Source organism: Salminus brasiliensis, chromosome 9 (genome assembly GCF_030463535.1).
Source record: "Salminus brasiliensis chromosome 9, fSalBra1.hap2, whole genome shotgun sequence".
Classification (NCBI taxonomy): Eukaryota; Metazoa; Chordata; class Actinopteri; order Characiformes; family Bryconidae; genus Salminus; species Salminus brasiliensis.
In genome coordinates, this window is record NC_132886.1 from 21,629,502 (window position 1) to 21,648,012 (window position 18,511).

The 18,511-nt window shown below is 40.7% G+C and overlaps 3 protein-coding genes across 3 annotated transcripts; 1 reads left to right on the forward strand and 2 right to left on the reverse strand.

The window, feature by feature from the left end:
* The first annotated feature begins 1,980 nt into the window (after positions 1-1,980).
* Positions 1,981-4,064, forward strand: LOC140562294 (stabilizer of axonemal microtubules 1-like). Its single transcript, XM_072687823.1, has 4 exons — positions 1,981-2,097; positions 2,268-2,427; positions 2,512-2,714; positions 2,974-4,064. Exons 2-4 carry the CDS (start codon positions 2,405-2,407, stop codon positions 3,972-3,974), a joined length of 1,227 nt encoding a protein of 408 aa, XP_072543924.1. The 5' UTR covers positions 1,981-2,097; positions 2,268-2,404; the 3' UTR covers positions 3,975-4,064.
* A 427-nt stretch (positions 4,065-4,491) lies between these two features.
* larp7 (La ribonucleoprotein 7, transcriptional regulator) lies at positions 4,492-10,697 on the reverse strand. Its single transcript, XM_072686848.1, has 13 exons — positions 10,407-10,697; positions 8,652-8,861; positions 8,364-8,464; positions 8,187-8,270; positions 7,922-8,086; positions 7,711-7,816; positions 7,280-7,588; positions 6,750-6,906; positions 6,017-6,156; positions 5,781-5,887; positions 5,506-5,665; positions 5,196-5,287; positions 4,492-5,062 (listed from the first exon to the last, which is right to left on the reverse strand). The coding sequence occupies exons 2-13, from the start codon at positions 8,857-8,859 to the stop codon at positions 4,988-4,990; spliced, it is 1,704 nt and encodes a 567-aa protein (XP_072542949.1). The 5' UTR covers positions 8,860-8,861; positions 10,407-10,697; the 3' UTR covers positions 4,492-4,987.
* Positions 10,698-11,763: 1,066 nt separating this feature from the next.
* On the reverse strand, positions 11,764-18,272 carry LOC140562295 (protein NLRC3-like). The gene is made up of 6 exons (XM_072687824.1): positions 17,942-18,272; positions 16,045-17,758; positions 13,357-13,440; positions 13,166-13,249; positions 12,654-12,731; positions 11,764-12,539 (listed from the first exon to the last, which is right to left on the reverse strand). Exons 1-6 carry the CDS (start codon positions 18,243-18,245, stop codon positions 12,212-12,214), a joined length of 2,592 nt encoding a protein of 863 aa, XP_072543925.1. The 5' UTR covers positions 18,246-18,272; the 3' UTR covers positions 11,764-12,211.
* Positions 18,273-18,511: the final 239 nt, after the last annotated feature.

Below are 18,511 nucleotides of genomic sequence, written 5' to 3' on the forward strand. Positions count from 1 at the left end.
GTGTATATATGAATTATGAGAGATTCTACTGCATACTTTTCAATAAATGTCATCATTAACATAACACTACCAGTAAAACAATAGTCATTTATAGTTAACCTTTAATCTAAATTGGAAGATTGAGAGTGTATTGAACAATAACAGGACGTTAAGGGGTTGAGGAACTTTATGAGAGAAAGCTGGATTTATGAACCATATATATATATATTTATTAGAAATGAACATGTAATGTGTCCCTGTATAAACTGTACAGTAGAATCACTACATAATAAGAAACACGTTTAGCACGAGTTCTAATGCTGATGGTGCCATCTTGTGGAGAAACCTCAGTGGAACACTCCCAGTATTCACTTGAAGGATTTCTGACCTTCCAGCGTCTTGGTAACAGAGCATTATGGCGTCACAGTTCCGTCTCGACTATGACTCGTTATGAATGGATGTTCTGTAATAGCTGCGTCAATACAGTCTATACTGAACACAGCAGAAACGATTCATCACACCGGGGAAACTAGAAGCGCTGTCAAAGCGTACAGAAAGTCTGAGGATGGCACATATGCCACGCAAGGACACTAAAGAGGATTGGACTTTTTAATTGAACCGGCAAAGAATGATTTACCCTGTGATTGAAGTTTCCCCTGTAGCGCAGTACTGAATACTGGAGATTCAGGATGATGTACTTTAGCAGGTGCCGGTTGGTGTGCCAGCTGCTTTTGGATTTGCCGGAAGGTGTGCCGGCTCCTTCCAGATGAGCCGCATGGGGTGCCGGCTCCTTCCAGATGAGCTGCCTGGTGTGCCGGCTCCTTCCAGAGGAGCCGCCTGGTGTGCCGGCTCCTTCCAGATGAGCCGCCTGGGGTGCCGGCTCCTTCCAGATGAGCCGCCTGGTGTGCCGGCTCCTTCCAGATGAGCCGCCTGGGGTGCCGGCTCCTTCCAGATGAGCCGCATGGGGTGCCGGCTCCTTCCAGATGAGCCGCCTGGTGTGCCGGCTCCTTCCAGATGAGCCGCCTGGTGTGCCGGCTCCTTCCAGATGAGCCGTCAGGTGTGCCGGCTCCTTCCAGAGGAGCCGCCTGGTGTGCCGGCTCCTTCTAGATGAGCCGCCTGGTGTGCCGGCTCCTTCCAGATGAGCCGCCTGGTGTGCCGGCTCCTTCCAGATGAGCCGCCTGGTGTGCCGGCTCCTTCCAGATGAGCCGTCTGGTGTGCCAGCTGCTTCAGGATTTGCCAATTGATGTGCTGACTGATATCAAATATTCTGGTTGACGTGCAGGCCCCTTTAGCATGTGCTGGTTGGTGTGCCTGCTGCTTCTGGATTTTCATGTTGGTGTCCCAGCTAGTTTTGTGTGTGCCGTTCAGTGTGCCAGATGATGTGCCAGCTGGTGTATCGGCTGCTTTAAGATGTTCTGGTTGGTGTGCTGCCTGCTTTAAAATATTTCAGTTTGTGTGCTGCCTGCATTAAGATGTGCCATTTGATGTGTTTGTCATTAATAATTTATAAGTGGTTTTGTCCAGAGGAGACTGGGTCCCCCATGTGAGTCTTTGTTCTTTTTTGGTTCTTTAAGGTGTTTCCTTGCCACTGTTGCCTTTGGCTTGCTCACCGGGTGTTCATGTTACATTGATCTTTTGTTTGTGTTGAGTAATTAAATAATTCATAATAGGTTCATAATAAGGTTGACTTTGAACTAGGATTAGATTTTTTAGAACTTGGTTGATGTCAAATTCTATAGAACTAATTATATATTACATCAGATTACATTTCTGATATCAGCTAAAGAAGGGTTCCGTTGCTTCCCATTGTTTCAATCACAACAACTATGTGTAGCTTATCACAGTGTGTGTTTGCTGCTCTTTCATACTCCCTCACTTTTACATCTCTCTAGAGAAGTGAGTGCCACACGGGTTTATTTTTAGCCAGCCACCTCCGCTGCCGTACTGCTCCAGTACAGACGTAAATGCTATCTGTTCAATTATTCAGTCTGTGGTGGGAAAGAAGGCTACTACTCAGTGCAGAGCTGCAGCTCCGGGTGCATCTGTAGTTATATATGTCATATATAATAGCATGTGATACAAATGGGACTAATTTGCCCTTTTGGCTCGTTAAATGAGGTAAGAGTTATTTGATTTTTTTTATATTTGTGTGCGTGGGCACTGACAACAGGCCATAAATCATCATACAGCATTCCTCCTCCACTAGTTTGTGGGCATGTATTTTGAATGTTTCGTATGAACGTTCTTATTTCATATGAGTAAAATATCTGAAACTATGCAAACTTCAGCCTCCAAATGTAGAGGCAGCCTACACTGGCTGTCTGCTAACTGAATAGCAGGAGAATTTCCTTGCTGGCTGTACAACAGCAACCGGTGCTGCTATAAAACCACAGAATAAGCAGACAGGCAGCCGCTGGAAGGCAAGATGGAAAACACAACCACGTTCAGGTAAGAGGGGCTACATATATAAATGGAAAGTGAAATTAGGCTAAAACCACTGTTTGTAAAGCAGAAGTGAACTGTATCTTTCAGACTGGACTTCATGCCCCATGATGTGATCAGAAGAACCCCCAAAGCGGCAATGAGTTACATTCCTCCTGATGGCACCATGATGTTGACTAGCACATATGCAGAGGACTACAAACAACATCCCATGCGGAACTTACCGGTGCACAAACCAACAGAGAAAAACTGCCTCCAAACTACAAAGATGGTTCCTATGTCTCTATATAAAGGTTGGTACTTTGTGTTCAAGACAGTTGGATATTTGGATCCATTGCAGATTTCCTTTTTGGTTGTTGTTTTTGTTAGTGATTGTACTTGTCTTTAAAACAACATACTTGGCCTAATCATTCCCAAACACATCTTTTTGTAAACTCTGCCTAAGCTCATAATATTCTGCAGCCTATTTCCTGTATTGTTAAAATGTATAAATGGTCTGACCATCATTTGGAGCTAGCTGATTGGACTACCATCTCTCTTTCCCAATCACAGCTGAATTTAAGCCATGGTGTGTAGAAAGACATCAGCCTTTTAAAACTACTGCTAACCTAAAATTGAGTCTAGGCAAGTTTGCGAACACCACAACTTTCAAAGAAGATTATTATCCCAAGAGTTTAACCTCACCTAAAAGGAACTTCAAACCAATTCCACAAAAAACGAAGTCTATGCCCTTCGATGGAACCACCAACTACAAACTGCACTTTGTTACTCACCCTCTACAGTCAAGGCAGCTTAGGACAGAGAAGTACACACCTCCCAGTGCCTCCTTCTGTGGAATGTCCACCTACAAACAGGATTTCAAGGGCCTTCCCTCAAAGGAACCTGTGCCTATAAAAGCAAATGTGGCTTGGAAGAGCAACTGTACCTCCTTTCAAGATAGCACAGAATTTCGTGACCAGTACAAGCCCTGGTCTCTGCAACCAAATCAGTCACACAGAGCAGAGAATTACAGAGCACCAGTAGGTAACACAGCCTTCCTCTCCACTACACATGCAGATTACGTGGCACACAAGTACCAACACATTCAACGTGTTCGGCCGCCTATCCATGTCTGGGTCAAAGACAAGGAACCATTTAAAGGAATGTCTGTCATGAAAGAGGATTACCAGCCATGGGATGTGGCACATCAGCCATCCATAATGCATGTCCCGAAAACTGCCAAGCCACTAGAACCTTATGAGAAGACCACTTTCAGCTACCACTACAGGCACAAGGCAAGAGACCATCTCAAAGCCTGCATGAGTCGGTGTATACAGAACATTGAGCCAATGTTAAAAGACTCCATCACGGACACAGGGAAGCCACTAAACCTCTGCCCTGCACTTGTTGCACAGTCACCAGGTTTTGAACACCCTTGCACTAAAGCAGGCCATAAACCAGCTCACTCTTTGGGAGAGGTCTCTTTGGATCAAGAAACTTTTAGCAAAGAGTTGATGTTTTCTCTGAGGCAGAAGAACTGTCCAAGCAGTATCAAAGACAGGAGAGGACATTAGACTCAAAGTCTGCAGCGATTCACCTCATTATTCTGCACTGATGCTTGAATAAATGTAGATTTGATAACACTCTGGTTTTCTGACCTCAGTCTGTGCATTAATAAAGGATTAAGATTAAACAGACTTTGTTAAAGTAATCGCACAGCAGTACACTGAATCTTAACCTCTGCACTCTGTGGCAGTGAACACACACACACTCACTCACTCACTAGTGAGTAAAAAAAAAAAAAAAACATTTACCCAACCAAAAACCAAAAAACTCTTTCTGAAATCACTAGGTAATCAATGGCCACCCCTGGCAATTAGGATTTTCAGAAAAACAAGTGTTTGTGATTTTGTAATTTTGGTTAAAAATACAACACTTCAATGGATGTTCAACCAGGCCCAAAGACTGAAATTTCCTCAACTGTTAAGCACCTATTCTTAAGTTACTAAACAAGAAGTTAAAAAAAGTTGTAGTAAAAATGTGCAATGAAATTAAACATTACAGTGAACCATCAGTGTCATAAAACCCATGTATTATCAATAATAATTTACAGTATTCAAACACAGATCCAATCCTGAGAAACCTACTTATGTATTGTGCGTGTATAAAAATCACATTAATGGTAAATTACAAATGCCAGGACTAGAAAAAATAATTTATTAAAAAAAAAAGGACCAATCTATATTTGCATTTAATTTGGAAATTTTTAGTAATCCAAACATGTTCACTCTTGCTTGCCGAACTATATGGAAAACAGTGCAGCACACGTTATGTACAGTACCATCACAACTGCATATTTACAGAAATAATTTCATTTGAACCTAAAAATTGTTTTTAAAACATTTGAAGAAAATAAATGAACACAAAAAAACCTGTGAACATCATTTACTAGTCCTAATATTAAAACCTAATCCTAATAACTGAAGAACGTCATTAAATCCAGTAGGCAATGAACAAAATGTTTACACACAGACAGGAAAAAAAAAAATGTATCAGTTGAACGCTTATTAAACAGTCACTCAGACCATTAGTCATCAAAAAAGATGTGCTTATTCGCTTCTTTGGCCCGAGCAATGATGATTTTCTCAGCCTTAGAAATAAGCTGGTGAAAAGAGAAGCATCAGAGGCAAAGTTAATGTGATCAATTAAATACTGAATGAGTTCAAGAACATAACCATTCATATCCTGATTTTAGACCATTATTCAATATTTCAGTGGTCTAAAACTTAGCTTACCTTCTCAGTGCCTCGTCTTTTGTCCCTCGACCGATTTAGTTTTGCCTGTCGATCCACCAATATCTTCTGCCAGTACCTTTGCTCATGGTCACCTTTTAAAAGAAACATCAACTCAGTTACTACCTCAGACAGAAAGAACAGTAGTATATTCCACTGCCACACAGATGGTGTGGCACCTTTTTTTTTTTTTTAAATCTTGCTTGGTTACAGTATCATTTTGTTTAGTCACTTGCAACAACTGTACCAAAAACAGGGTAAAAACCAAGAGACTGGGATTTTAGTGTTTCTAGCATTTATTTAGCATCCTAACCAGTCAAGATCTCCAGTTTCCAGTTGTGCTTCTTCTGGAGTTCAGAACGAACTGCAATCACAGCTTTCGCATCCTCAGGTGTACTGAAGCGGATATAACCCTCAGCGTCTCCTTCCAGAATGTCCACATAGGTCACTGTAGACACTTCAGACAGGGTGTCCTGTAGAGTTGAAAAGAACTTCATCTAATCAAATAACTCATGACACCAGAATATCTTTAAACTCCAAAAGATTTAGAACAACCTCACCAATGAATACAGTGTTCTAATGCTGTACCTTGACACATTTCCTGCTAGGCAAAGGCTGGCTGTGGGTGATTTTGACAATGACTCCACTCTCAAACTTGGGGCCAGATGTTACTGTTTTAGGTTCATTTTCATCCCCTTCATTAAAAAAATAAAGCGAATGCAAGTACACTCTTAGTAGCACATCACGACATACATTAATGGGGTAGCTAAAGGCTACTGTTCTTACAGTGGAAAATGGCAATTAACCCTCAGTGGGATACTTACAGGTTTTCTCATTGTTTTCAGCAACTGGGTTGTCACATTCCATTGTTTTCTGATTGATATTAGAGATGTTTTTCTTCAGTGTTCCCATGCAATGCTTCTGCAGTGTCAAATACTCATGCTTCAGGTCCAACCATTCTTTCCTTCGTTAACGAACATAAAAAAACAAAGCAACAATACTGAACAAATAACATTATAAAACAATAGGTCATCTACCAACAGAAGAACTAATAATAATAATAATAATAATAATAATAATAATAATTCGGTGAAGACCACAAGCACTAGATGTGCCACATCCTTTAGCCTGCATGGACTTTAAATCAGTTCCATCCCCTCTCAGTCTACAATAATACGGAGCACTAACTCCCATTTTCATAACCCACAGCTTGCTCTCACACCAGTCATTGTTCTCCGTTATTTTATTTTTTAACCCAACAGCCTCCTTGTAATTAGACTTGCTTTCTTATATTTTTGTTGTGCTTGTTTCCCCATGGTCTTTGTTTCTCAAAGTACCTTCATTCACACAGCATCCCACTTTGCAGTACTGCCTTAACTGGACTGCAGTGCATGGAGTGATACCACATACTGTGCAGAGGAAAAGGTGGTTTCCAGTCCTTCACCTTCCAGTTTTCATTTATACAATGTTTGTGATTTAGGCACTTGAGCAATACCGTACTGCTGTTCCTTGCAGTTTCTAGTGAAAGCCAATTATTAGGCACTCTTAATAACTTACTTTGAGAGCACTCGGAGAGGAATGACCTCTTCCTCAATCTTCAGTCTCTCCTTATGCTTTTTCTTTCTCTTCCTCTTGGCCTTCAGTAAGGCATCATCCTTCTCTGCCTTTTTTTCATCTTCCTCCTGTTTTTCTTTACTGCTCTCAGACAATCTCTCTGAAACACAGATAAAGACTTATTAGTGCCAACTTTATGTAATATAAGCAGAAAAGCGGTCACTGCAAAACATCACTGCAATGTCAGTGATGCCAATAGATTTGACCAACTCCTTTTCCCCAGACAAATTTATAATTATTATCATCATCATCAGTTACAAAAACCCTTAAATGAATGAGAACAGTTTTGGTTTTGGTTAACCAAAACGTTTACTATAGTAGCACTAGAACCTATTGCCAAGCCATGCAGTTGCAGAGTAAAGGAGATGTGCATGCATGACTGTGATTCCCTTTTTCCACCCCCTTACTGGTAATAAGTAAGCATACATGATACCATCATCATCATCACTTCTGTCACCTGTAAGAGTTCTTACCCTTCTTGTCACTTTTCTCTTCATCCATTTTCCTTATTTTGGCTGGCATCTCTACTTGCCCTTCTAACCCAGACATTTCTGAGCCGTGTGATCGTCGTCTTTTCTTCTCTGCTCTCTTGGCCTCCTTGGTACTCTCTTTCTCAGTGCCCTCTGAAGAAGGTTTCCTTTTCTTACTGGCCACCTCGGCTTCAGCAACGTGCTCTTTGTCTTTTCCCTTCTCAGTCACCATTTCCTCAATGGGCTCGTCTTTCAATTCACTGCGCGATTTCTTTTTCTTCTTCTTCTTTTTCTTTCCATCCTCATCTTCATCTAAAGGAGGAGAAATGAATTAAACATTCAGAACATTCAGTGAGTAGGAGGCAAGTATGTAGAGTAGGGAAAAGTGTAGAAATAATAAAGGCAGGCAGTTTGTGTTTTGTATGGAAGGGTACCTTGTGTGCCATCCTGGACTGTATTTAAAGGGATAGACTTTCCTGCAAATGATGCTGGGAAAATGCCTGCCTTCCTAGGAGCATCCTCTGGGGGGTTATTCAACATCTGTGACATGGTACACATGTGTAAATGAATGGAATGCACAAAAAAAAGCAACCAAGAAATACAAGTGTAACCCAATAATTCATCATTGCAAGTGGAATCAGATACCTCGATGGCTTTTTGTGCTTGGGCTTCGGTCTCAAACTCCACAAAGGCAAAACCCTTCGGAACCTCTGACAACTTGTACCTGGGTATACTGATGTACACCACATTCCCACACTTGTTAAACACTCGTTCTATCCAAACATGGGTCACATCTTTTGGTAGGAGTTCCTAAACAGACAAACAAGGAAAAAAAAAACAATTTTAAACCATTCCAGCAGAACATTTAAAGGCCAACAAATAAACCAAGATAATTTCAAGCAATGTTTACCACATATACTGTTCGGCTGTCTACATCTTTGGGCGTCTCCCCCAGTCGTTTCTTTCGCCTTATTTGAGTTCCTTCGAGATTAACCTGACAAATAAAAAAGCAAAAAAAATTATCAAGTGATGGCAGAAGCATTACCCTTACTCTTACTGTTACCTCAACACACACAGTAAATCTTACCTCCACCACTGATGAATTTTTGAGGGCTCTAGCTATTAGTTTAACATCTGTGGTCAACTTTTTCATTCGGTTGAAGGATGTTAGAAGAGATATATCAACATCTACAAAACAAGAACAAAAGGTGCAGTTAATCCATTTTTTACCAATCAAAGATTTGAGCATGTGATCTTGTCAATGCTACGGATACAGAGAAAGACACTGCATAGATACACGTTTTCATTAATACTGCATTATATAAAAAATAAAAAAGAAAGCAGCTGATGCCAGCCTGAAGTAATCTCAACTTACAGCCATCTCTTGACTGAGTAATGACATTCTTCAAAAATTTGTCCTTGTGAAGGTTCACATCATCAAACCAGAATTCCACTTGTTTCTTCACATCTGCCAGCAACTGTTTCACCCGAGATCTCTTCTTTTTCTCACTGTCTTGCTTCTTCTCACTGAGCTCCTTGGCTTGCAGATTACCTCTAGACGACATATTTTCCCTGGCAGTCATATCTGTAATAGGGAACAGACACACTGTAAGCCTAAACAAGAGCTATTTCCCCAGATCTGGTGGTGATCACTACACACCATTCAAAAGGGTTGATTGCATTCAGTCACAAGAGAATGCGCACCTGCAGTGAGGTCAGGTAAGTATGTTGGCTGATTAGTTCTGAATCACAAGCAGCACTGATACACATCTCAACGTTACTGGACAGAGACTGCTTTACTGCTTACTTTACTGCTAAAACTGCTTTAAAGGCCTTTATTTAGAGTTTGGCAATGTGATAATACTTGTTACTGTAATAAATTACATCATGGTAGAGCTGGGCAATATGACAATATCTTATCGTATTGTGATCAATTTTGTTATCCTGGTACACAATATGCTTTAATGAGTGTATCATGGATATCATCAGTGCTTAAAGAGCACTGATTAACTGAACGCTTCATTACAAAGAGTGTAATCAGTCTTCTTTAACTGAATGGAGTGCAGCATATTTTGGGTAAAAAAAAATCAAAAAAAAATCACAGTACTCAGTATGGGAGTGTATTTGGATAGCAGTTGCCTTTTTTTTTTTTATTTTTTATATCATGATATACATTTTTTCCATATCGCCCAGCTCTACGTCACAGTATGCTTTTCTGAGCGTGTTGTGGATTTCCTCAGGTCACGGACTATGCTTGTTTCTGTAATAAATTTAGTTAGTCCTGCTTGACTAATAAGTAATAAATAATTGAAGCTCATACTTTGAACAATAATTTAACCCCATAAACCCTAAAAGTTGCCATATGGGTCCACATTATACATCCAAATGTTTCTCCTCTAGTGTTTGTTCTGAAATTAAGAGTTTTAGCAGGGAGTTTCTCCTCGTTTGCTGCAGGACTTGGTTGCGGGAGTATTACTGAGGTCAGGTACTAATGTTGGATTCTCAGTTCTTCCATTCCCATTCCCATTCCTCCCAAAGGTACTGGATGGAGCTCCACCACTCTAATCCATGCTCAGCATTGGGCACCGTGAACTTAGGTAGTCAGTGTTTTTCTATAGAGATTACACAAGGGTGCTCTTTAAACAACCATCAGCGAGAGATAGTCCTAAATGGGGAACCATTCAACCAGGCAGATTTATTGCAGGATATAAATATTTCTGGACGCAGTGTGATCTGACATTTATGAATCTTAACCAAGCTCTACTTTAGACCTCGACACCTGGCTCAGGACATACTGGACATGACTGTAGGCTCGTTTACGGCGGCGTCCCGTTGGACTGGACATGGTTTTCTATGGTAGTTAGTTACTCACTAAACACATGGATACAATACAAAGCGTGTCTGGACACACGGTCGACTTCCGGACGCGGATTATAGCTAAGCCTTCCCCACTGGAATATCCGTGCAGTCCAGGACGGACTTCCCTGTCCAGGAAACCCCACGATAGTCTTCTGGTGTTTTCTCTGCAACGCGCCCTCCTGAACGGGGTGTGTGAGAGCACTAACACAGTACAGAGTGCAGTGCAGGGGCTGCTGCAGGACCACGGCTAGGAAACACTGCTTTTTCTTACCTGTCTGTGGAGGAGAAGCGCGAAACTCAAACCACCACCACCATCATCATCATCATCATCTTCATCATCATCATCATCATCAACACGACAGAGAGCCTCTGCTCACCGGAGACGTTTCAGTCTAAGCGCTGAGTACAAACACTCAAACTGGCCCTAAACCCGATTTTCTGTTGGGCTGGGGTTATCCTGTCTGCTGCTGAGTGCTCGAGTGCTCAAACGACCTCTGTTTTCTTCTCCACTTCAATAAAAACAAACCCCAAACTTCAGCAAGTTAGCTAAGCGTGCAGGAGTCCGGGCGCACACAGATGACGTAGCACAGAGGTTCCCTGTTTTACCCTCCTTTTTCACTTAAACACTTTTTTTTTCTCGACAGATCTGCAGCTGTTCTTCACAAGCAGCTAGCCGACGTTTACTTTAACGTTTTGTGGGCAAACAGGGAAAGAATAGGTGACTGGCTACGTGTTTGTTTACATACATGCAACGTTACACATCTCTATTAATTTGTGAGCATTTCTAATTCATTTAGCTACCAGAAAACTGACACAATGTAGAAATGTAGAAAGAAAAAAAAAAGTGTATTATATATATATATATATATATATATATATATATATATATATATATATATATATATATAACAATAATAAATAATAATAAACAGTAATAAAATAGTGTTAAATATGCTACGTTGAGGACTAGGATATTTTTCTGGCTAAACCGCATCATGATCAGCACAAATATAACAAAAATGAAAAAGTGACTGACTTCTATTCCAGAAGCCTCTAATACCGCTATCACTAATCTATAATCCAAAAATATAGTTTTTAATAGTTTAATAAAGTTTTTTTTGTAGTTAGAACTAAGAAGTAAGCAGTAATAAGACAAATAAGATCAGTGCTTTACTTTTTCATTAAATGTATAGCAATATATTGCAGCAAATTGATGTTTTTATAATTATGTAATAGTATATAATATAACTATGATTTTATATATGGCAGAAATGTTCTCTCTTTATGTCTATTTTGCCAGTAGAATAAAGGTTTGTAGAACTGTTTTTAAACACAGGCATCGTGGGGCACAGTAGAACATCTAGAGAAATGTTTAGGGCAACTTTAAAATACATAAAATATAATACTTTAAGTCAAATTTGCCTAACACATATAATAATAATAATAATAATAATAATCTGACACTTGGTCTGGAGAGGGTGGAGAACATGCAGAGAAACTATAAAAGGGAAGGCAGTACAATACTGGAGTAAAAAAGAAAATTAGGAAAATTCAGAAAAGTCCCTGATGTGAATGAGGAAGGACTGTCCTGAATGCACAGTAAAGCCAGTCTGAAAGTTTTGCTTTGAAATGTGACTTTTATTTTCACAGAAAGTCAGGAAAATACACTGAATAAAGTGATACAGGTCAGATGTTTATTTATAAGCCATGAGAAGCAGCATACTCTGACACTGGGTTTTATGTGGTGCGTAACTACTACCACATCCCTTGGTGTTGTTATAGAACAGATCAAAAACCAAACGGATCTTACCTTTAGCAGATAAGTGAATCTTCTATAGCTAAAATGTTTGCACACAGAATAACACGACTACAAAATAAATACACTAAAATATAATAATATGAATTTTCATAATGTCAGCTATAAATAAATAATATATACAATAAACATGCAATAGCGTATGACCAAAAACATAACAAAATCAGCACCACTGAGTCATTTATAAATCACGAACACTGCATTGCTATAAAAAAACAACAACTGGAAAATACACCAAACCTCCTGCAGTTAAAGAACCACTATGAGGTCAGAATTGCCTCAAACTTCTTAAGTTTCCGCTGCACATCCTCCTCCAAGCACTGCTCGATTCGAGTTTTTATCATCTGCGTCAAGCTGCTGTAGAAGGCCTTGGCCCAGGTGCTTTCCAGACTGTGGATCGAGATGTCACACACTTTGTGCAGAAACGTCACCAACTTCTCACTACTGCTGACTTCGCATCTCTGAAGAACCCATTTGGCCCAGTCTTCCCACATACTGTCGTCTGTGAAGGACACGCTGAAGCACTGGCCAGAACTGAGCCGGTTGAGCCGTTCTTCTTCATCATCATTTACATTGTTCCAAATGGCACTGGATTAATGGATGGACAGACAGACAGACAGAGACAGACAGACATATATCTTAAATCTGAATCATATAGCCTTATTAATATCACTGAATTGACAGACCATGTTCATCACTTACACGACTCTCTTCAGAGGAGCGGGAGTTAAGGGACATAATGATGACAGGCCTGCAAAGCTGATTCTGTTCCCCTCCATCCTGAGCGAAAATGGTTACAGGCTTATTGTATGTACAGTACCGTATGTGCTGATACTGCACCTAGCTTCCATACTGTTATACAGCAATTAATGACCTAAAGCAAGGTTTAATGTGGGCCCTTAAATAGAAGCTGAACCTACATTTTATAACTTAATAAGTATTCAATTATTTACATTTGAATTGATATAGTCTTCAGACTTCTTTTAGTGTTTTTAAAAAAAATCATGTGACATATTGAATAACATGAGGTGATTTGTCTGAATTAGGAGGCTAATATGTTGCTATGGGTGGAGGTAACTTTGAAGAGTGTTTTCATTATCAGGTGTTACTGCAAATGTAGTCTAAAAATACACTTTATAAATACAGCTTCTAAATGTCAGCTTCTGAAACTAAAGCTAATATAATGGATGATCCGACCAAAGTGTGACCCTCACCATAGCTCTCTCAGTGTCTGCTTGCTCTTGATAGCATTTGTGAGCAAGGAAAGCTCTTCATCACCAATACCAGTCCATCCCAAGCTGTGTATGTGTAAGGTAAGCATATAGCGAATTATTCCAACATAAGGATACAGTAGATGGTAAGTATTTAAGTAATTATATAAATGGCCAGGAAGTGAATCACTCACCCTAGCTCCTTTAAAGTGTCCGATGCTTCTACTACCTCAGCCACTACCTTAACAGCATCCATGTCCAGATTGTTTTCTCCCAGCCTGTAGAGAAGAAAAGGTAAACGGTAGAGAAATGGGCAAAATCTTAAATGTGGTCAGTGAGCAAGGCTTGTTTAGTGTCTGCAGTTGAGCTCAGAAGTTATCATACAAGTAATCACAAATACTTGTTTAAGGGTGTGGAAAATACTTGAGTAATTGTACTGTATTACTGTTTTAAAGTAGTGTATTATTTTTACAGGTATGTACTTTACCACATGTACTTTTATTCAGTTACTTTTCCAATACTTTTCACATTGTCATTTTTCTCATATTGTCATCGACCTGTTGCATCACACTCCATCAAATAAAGAAAACAAATGAATATGTAAATTCATGTACATTTTACTTTTAGATACTTCAGTATGTTTACATATCAATATTTTTACTTTCACTCAAGTATATCTTTATCTTCATATTTTTAATTGTGTTTATTCTATTCTTATACTGTTGTCCAAACCTGGCCCAGCTGTAGCTGTAGACACATTTAAAGTTTGCACGGGCATTTGAAATGTTACCAGTGTCTACCATGTGTCTAGTATTTCTATTCTGGCCCAAACTGGCCCAACTTTAGCCAACTGTGGCTGTGGTTTTGGGCACCCAGATTCATCACTGCCATTCCACATTAGTATGTGCAGTGGATAATAGTTTAATTGTGTACCAGAACAAAGCCAAGACTCATTTACTACCTGGGTACGTTCACTGAAGATTCTCAGTACTTTTTCCACCTTGCTTGTTTTCCCTGATTGTTCTTGTTTAGGTGCTGTTTTACTTTTACGGTTTTGTTGAACTAGGTCTGTATGTAACATGATTCCACACAACAGCTTCCTATTACTAATACAGCATGAGACATAGTCTTCCTTGCCCAACTATTTCTAAAATCACCCTTTGTTGCACAGCAGAAAACATTAGAAGTGGCCATCTTAAAAAAAGAATTGTATGCCATACAGCATCAAGGGACCACATACAGTGGGGAAAAAAAGTATTTAGTCAGTCACCAATTGTGCAAGTTCTCCCACTTAAAAAGATGAGAGAGGCCTGTAATTGAAATCATAGGTAGACCTCAACTATGAGAAACAAAATGAGAAAAAAAAATCAGAAAAATCACATTGTCTGATTTTTTTTGAATTTATTTGCAAATAATGGTGGAAAATAAGTATTTGGTCAATAACAAAAGTTCATCTCAATACTTTGTTATATATTCTTTGTTGGCAATGACAGAGGTCAAATGTTTTCTGTAAGTCTTCACAAGGTTGGCACACAGCGTTGCTGGCATGTTGGCTCATTCCTCCATGCAGATCTCCTCTAGAGCAGTGATGTTTTGGGGCTGTTTGCGGGCAACACAGACTTTCAACTCCCTCCAAAGGTTTTCTACTCCTAGTCCCTTGGCAGAGAAACAGCCCCAAAGCATGATGTTGCCACCCCCATGCTTCACAGTTGGTATGGTGTTCTTTGGATGCAACTCAGCATTCACTCTCCTCCAAACACAATGAGTTGTTTGTACCAAACAGTTCTACTTTGGTTTCATCTGACCATAAGACATTCTCCCAATACTCTTCCAGAACATCCAAATGCTCTCTAGCAAACTTCAGACGCGACCGGATATGTACTGGCTTAAGCAGGGGAACACGTCTGGCACTGCAAGATCTGAGTCCCTGGCGGCGTAGTGTGTTACTGACGGTAGCCCTTGTAACGTTGGTCCCAGCTTTCTGCAGGTCATTCACTAGGTCCCCCCGTGTGGTTCTGGGATTTTTGCTCACCGTTCTTGTGATAATTTTGACCCCACGGGCTGAGATCTTGCGTGGAGCTCCTGATCGAGGGAGGTTAGCAGTGGTCTTGTAGGTCTCCCATTTTCTGATTATTGCTCCCACAGTAGATTTCTTCACACCAAGCTGCTTGCCTATTGCAGATTCAGTCTTCCCAGCCTGGTGCAGGTCTACAATTTTGTTTCTGGTGTCCTACGACAGCTCTTTGGTCTTCACCATAGTGGAGTTTGGAGTGTGACTGTTTGAGGTTGTGGGCAGGTGTCTTTTTTACTGTTAACAAGTTCAAACAGGTGCCATTAATACAGGTAATGAGTGGAGGACAGAGAAGCCTCTTAAAGAAGAAGTTACAGGTCTGTGACAGCCAGAAATCTTGCTTGTTTGTAGGTGTCCAAATACTTATTTTCCACCATTATTTGTAAATAAATTCTTTAAAAATCAGACAATGTGATTTTCTGAATTTTTTCCCTCATTTTGTCTCTCATAGTTGAGGTCTACCTATGATGTCAATTACAGGCCTCTCTAATTTTTTTAAGTGGGAGAACTTGCACAATTGGTGACTGACTAAATACTTTTTTCCCCACTGTAAGTCAGTCTATTTGGGTGTATTGATTTTGGCACCACACACTTCAATGTGTAGGAGCTTTTAAGAACCAAACACATCTTAGCTGACCAGCTGTATTACAGGAATTATTCCTTTAACCCCTTGAACATTAATGAAGATTCCCCTGGACAAGGTAGTCCAGGACTAAGCTTAATTCCTGTCTGGAAAGATATCATTTATTAGATCAATACTAAGCCTAATACTAAGGATTCAAGGGCTGAGTCATACGAGTAGTGAACTCACCATAGCTTCTCACATCTTAGCAAGTAGGGCTGTAGTTCTCTTAGGGTTTCAGCATTTATGTTTGTCCCAGTCAGATCTAGCTCTGAGACAGTGATCTGGATTTCGTTGAGAAAGTGTTTCACAGCATTGTAGTCCATGGTTGAGAGAGTAACGTCACTGAGGTTAATGCGCAGAAGTTGCAGCTGGAGCTCCTGCAGTAGTAGAACGTCCTGTTGCTCTAGAACACAGTGCAAGTGTGTAAGTATGTAAGCTCCGTTCTCGCACAAGGCTTGAATATCTGCTAGAAGTCGTGCTCGGAAGAACTGCACTTTGTCCTCCTGTGGTCTAAAGCCAACATTTCTAGAGAGCAAAGCTTGGTTCCTCTCTGAGAGGAGACCAGAGAGGAATGTGGTAAACAGATCCAGGTTCCCTGGCAAGCTTTTAATACTGTATTCAGTGTTGGAACCTAACGTGTCAGATAAGGGTACATCCGCCATGGCAGAGTAAAATGCTGCAAAAAACTCCTGGATTGTGAGATGTGCAAAGGAGTAAACATCTTCTGTGCAGCCTGGTTCCTGAACGGATGTCTTGTCCAGAAAGGCGCTTACTAGGGCGCAGCTTACTATTTCGTCATCACTACTATAAAACAAAGTCTCTTGATTCATTAGTTTCTGAAATGCTAATCTGCCTAGCTTTAACAGGACCTTTTGCAGACACCCTTGCTGCTCCATGCTGTCGCAGTCATTCACCGATTCAACTCGATTCTTGGTGTGTGATTTGACCAGTGCCAGCAGGTACTGCACATAAATGTCTGCCATTGTCCTGGGGCTAGATGTGGACAGACAGTTGTTCTCTTTCAGAATGCTACATACAATGTGGCAGAAGGCTGGGATGTAGCATAGAGTGAGCATTAGTTCGTTTGCCGCCACAGTGTCAAACATCTCAGTGGCCAGGGTGTCATCTTGGAAGAAGCGCTGGAAGAAGTCCTGTATCTCTGCAGTGGAGAACCCAGTGATTACGACAAAGACATCGATGGCTCCCACAGGGATGTGACTAACAGCCATGGGCCTGCTGGTCACCAGCACGGAAGCACCAGGGAGGAGTTCGCCCAGCATTAAGCTGGATAAAACCTCCACCACCTCACCCTCCTCATCAAGCTCGGTCAAAAAGACATCCACATCGCACCCCTTGTAGTGCTTGAATTCATCAAAGCCATCCAGAATGATCAAGAGTTTGCTGTCGTTCTCTGTGATGGTGTCTAGATGTTTAGCAAGGTGTCCGTTCTTACGCAGAATCAGCTCTCGAAGGCTGACTGGCTTGTTAATGAGGTTCAAGTCCCTAAAGGTTAGGTGGATAATGAAGTCAAAAGACTGGTGCTCCTTGTTGTTGCTGAAGTCATGAAGGATCTTCTGAACGAGCACGGTTTTGCCTATACCTGCCACTCCAGTTACCAAGATCCTCCTTGTTTCTTGAACACCTGCTTCATTAGAAAACAGCTGAGCTGGTTTTATCAGTCTTTGCTCTGTAGCTTTTTGCTGAAGAGAAATACGCTGCTGTCCAAAGGTCAGAAGTTCATGCCTTTTGATCTCTAAACTATGGTGGCCCTTCACAATCAGCAGATTGACATAGTGTTCAGAAAAGGGGATCTTCTCTCCATGCCTTGTGTTATAGTAGAGCATGCTCTCGCTCCTGCGTTTCAGGACGGCTTTGTGCTTTGCTATCAGCTTTTGGTATTCTGAAACACATTAAACATACAGCAGAACAACAAGCATTAAATAGAACTTGTGTTCTCAGGTACAGCAGTGGTGGTCAGTAGATTTGGATAAAACACACTCCTGATTTTTGAACAGGAGGGAATAAAATACAAAATGACAAAAGATGAAATGCTTGTAAGAGATAGTTTTTTTATATCACTTACCTGTTGTCTGTTTTGGAGCCTGATCGACAGCCTTGAGGACAGGTTCTTTAAGGTGACTACTGGCAGAAATGAAGATTCTAGCTGCCTCTTCTCCCTTGCAATCCAGTATATCCAATACCTTGCGAACTTTTCCACGAGGCCCCTTTTCGTAGTGTATCTCCTCCTGATCATCTCTGGTGAAGACATTTTGTGCAGACAGTAGATCTACAAGAGAATCAATGTGCCACTCAAGCTTGTCGACAAGAGACACCCGAAGCTGCCTGAGGGTCCGCAGGCAGGTTTCAGACGTCTCAGGCAGTGTCATAACAAAAGAACGTCTCCAGAAAAAAAAGTTGAGTTGCCTTCCTTGTCAATTTTCTAAAAACAAACTACAAAATAACGTAATTTCTTATCCCATGTGTCCACACTGCATGTCTGAGCTGAAGAAAGGCAAAATAATACGGAAGGGTAAGAGATGGCATTACTTGCTCAACAAGTTCCTAAATAGAAACAACCAAAACGAGGAAGTCAGCTCTTCTACACTGACAGGGAGGCAATGACTATACTGTTTAATAGCACTCATGTCACTAT